The 1,951-nt window shown below is 32.5% G+C and overlaps 1 protein-coding gene across 1 annotated transcript; it reads right to left on the bottom strand.

Annotated features, from left to right (window-relative positions):
- Nucleotides 1-318: 318 nt before the first annotated feature.
- Nucleotides 319-1,736, bottom strand: LOC122723049 (pectinesterase PPME1-like). The gene is made up of 4 exons (XM_043953784.1): nt 1,242-1,736; nt 900-1,106; nt 560-801; nt 319-475 (listed from the first exon to the last, which is right to left on the bottom strand). The coding sequence occupies exons 1-4, from the start codon at nt 1,734-1,736 to the stop codon at nt 319-321; spliced, it is 1,101 nt and encodes a 366-aa protein (XP_043809719.1).
- Nucleotides 1,737-1,951: the final 215 nt, after the last annotated feature.

The raw sequence follows: 1,951 nt of genomic DNA, 5'->3' as shown, positions 1-1,951 counted from the left end.
ATATAATTATTTTCATAATATTTATATTTATTTTATAAGTATAAATATTTTATTAATATAAATTAAAATTAATTTTATTATATAAATTTTGTAGTTAACAAAAAATAAAGGGATAATATGGTCCAAACAAAAAATAAAGTCATAACTGACAAGAAAAAAATTCTAACGTGAGAGCTGATTGAAAAGGCAGCTGATAGGTATCTATCAGCTATCAGCTGCCTTTTCAACTAGTTTACCAAACACACAAAATAGTTGTTTGAAGACTAATCAGCTATCAGTTATGAAAAAAAAGGTAAACCAAACATCCTCTAAAAAATATTACTTTGGAGGTGGAAGCAACCATTTAGAACCCTGAATATAGCCAAGAGAGAGAAAGTTTTTGGCTTGTGCATCCTTTAGCTGCTTGGTGAATTTTACACGTCCTTTAGGATTTGATCCAGGTCCTGAATTCTTATATTCCGCAAAGAAAACCGTACTGCATTTCGAAAAATTCATCTTAATTAGTTTATTACCATTTTTATCTCTCTCAGAGCTTGATGTAAAAGATAATTTAATTTACCTGTCCCTGTCAGGTTGCCTATTATCTGACCATCCAAGAGGATTAACAACAGCACCCATTTCAGTATAAGAGAAGGTCACCTCAGGCATCTTCCTCCATGCTCGTCCCAGAAATGATCCCGATCCACTTCCAGTTATTTTGCATTGTACAAATGAGTAACCAAAATTTTCTGATTTTTGCTCCTTTCCTTGTGCTGTGATGAATGTCAAATCCTTGTTATCTACTACATTTAGTTGTGATTCCTGCATTTAAAATAAGGTATAATAGTTATATTTTATCTAATATATCACTTTTCAGAAAAAAAAAACAAATGTTGATATATATATATACATATTCTTACCAAATAAAGTGATCTTCCTCTTCCGAAAATAAAATCAACAGTGCCTTCAATGTAACAATTTCTATAAAAATGGTGTCCTCTATCATCACATAATGTGTCTTGAAATCCAAGAAATTTGCAGTTATAGAAAGCTGCCTTGTCACCATTAATTCTTAATGCAACTGCCTGACCTCCAGGCTTGTTCGATTCGGGTTCTGGTGCAGTATTCTATACCAAAGGAAGAGGTGAATAAATGAATCATAAGACCACAAATCATTAAGCAAAATAAAATGATAATTAAGACATATGTGTGTATGTGTGCTTATATGTAAATACCTTAAAAATGATATTAACGGTAAATACCTGAAAAATAATATTAACCCCCATGAAATAATCAGAATCTATAGTTACAGTACCACTATAATGAGTTCCATATTTACGAGCGGTGCCACCAAATGCCAAGGTGGGCATGGCTTTAGGATCTCCCAGAAATGTAATAAAAGGCTTAGTTTTTTCAATTTCAATCTTCTCGTTGTGGACTCCAGGACCAATTTTTATAATTACACGTTCTTTGTTTTGTGATGGAATACTTTTAATCGCATCAGTAACGGTCTTGAACTTTCCTTTTCCATCTTTTGAGACCGTAATTATTTTGGATTTGGCCTCAGCAGCTTCAAGAGCAGGATCTAAGGTGCCTTTACGACTTTTCCAAGGCTTAACATTAGTTTGGAACCAATTACTTACTTTAGAATCATCGGCTGGTATTGGTGTTGTATCGTCGGAGCTAACGGTAGTTGCAACAACAAGAATGGCAATGAGGACACAATGAGTTGCATCAACGCAGCGCCCTCTTGCCATTTTGTAGTTACTTCCTCCCGTTAATTTTTTTTATTCAGGGCTATTTGATTGATTGCTTGCTTTTTTTTTCCTTTTCTATAGGATTCTAATTTATAGAAGTATAAGATACTTTATATAGAAAATACTTAAAAAAGAGGCTGAGAATAAAAGAGAATTTCTTGCAGATCTGTAACTAAAGATAGAAAAAATGTTAGATGTCATTATATTTATTTTAT

The sequence above is a fragment of the Manihot esculenta genome, chromosome 2, assembly GCF_001659605.2.
Source record: "Manihot esculenta cultivar AM560-2 chromosome 2, M.esculenta_v8, whole genome shotgun sequence".
Lineage (NCBI taxonomy): Eukaryota > Viridiplantae > Streptophyta > Magnoliopsida > Malpighiales > Euphorbiaceae > Manihot > Manihot esculenta.
This window is presented reverse-complemented; position numbering and strand designations above follow the sequence as displayed.

Excerpts from the sequence above, each read along its gene's own strand:
- LOC122723049 (XM_043953784.1), bottom strand. The coding sequence starts at position 1,736 with ATGGCAAGAGGGCGCTGCGTTGATGCAACTCATTGTGTCCTCATTGCC. Across the intron at positions 1,107-1,241 it reads GGGTTAATATTATTTTTCAG|AATACTGCACCAGAACCCGA; the intron begins GTATTTACCGTT and ends CCTTTGGTATAG. Across the intron at positions 802-899 it reads GAGGAAGATCACTTTATTTG|GAATCACAACTAAATGTAGT; the intron begins GTAAGAATATGT and ends TTTTAAATGCAG.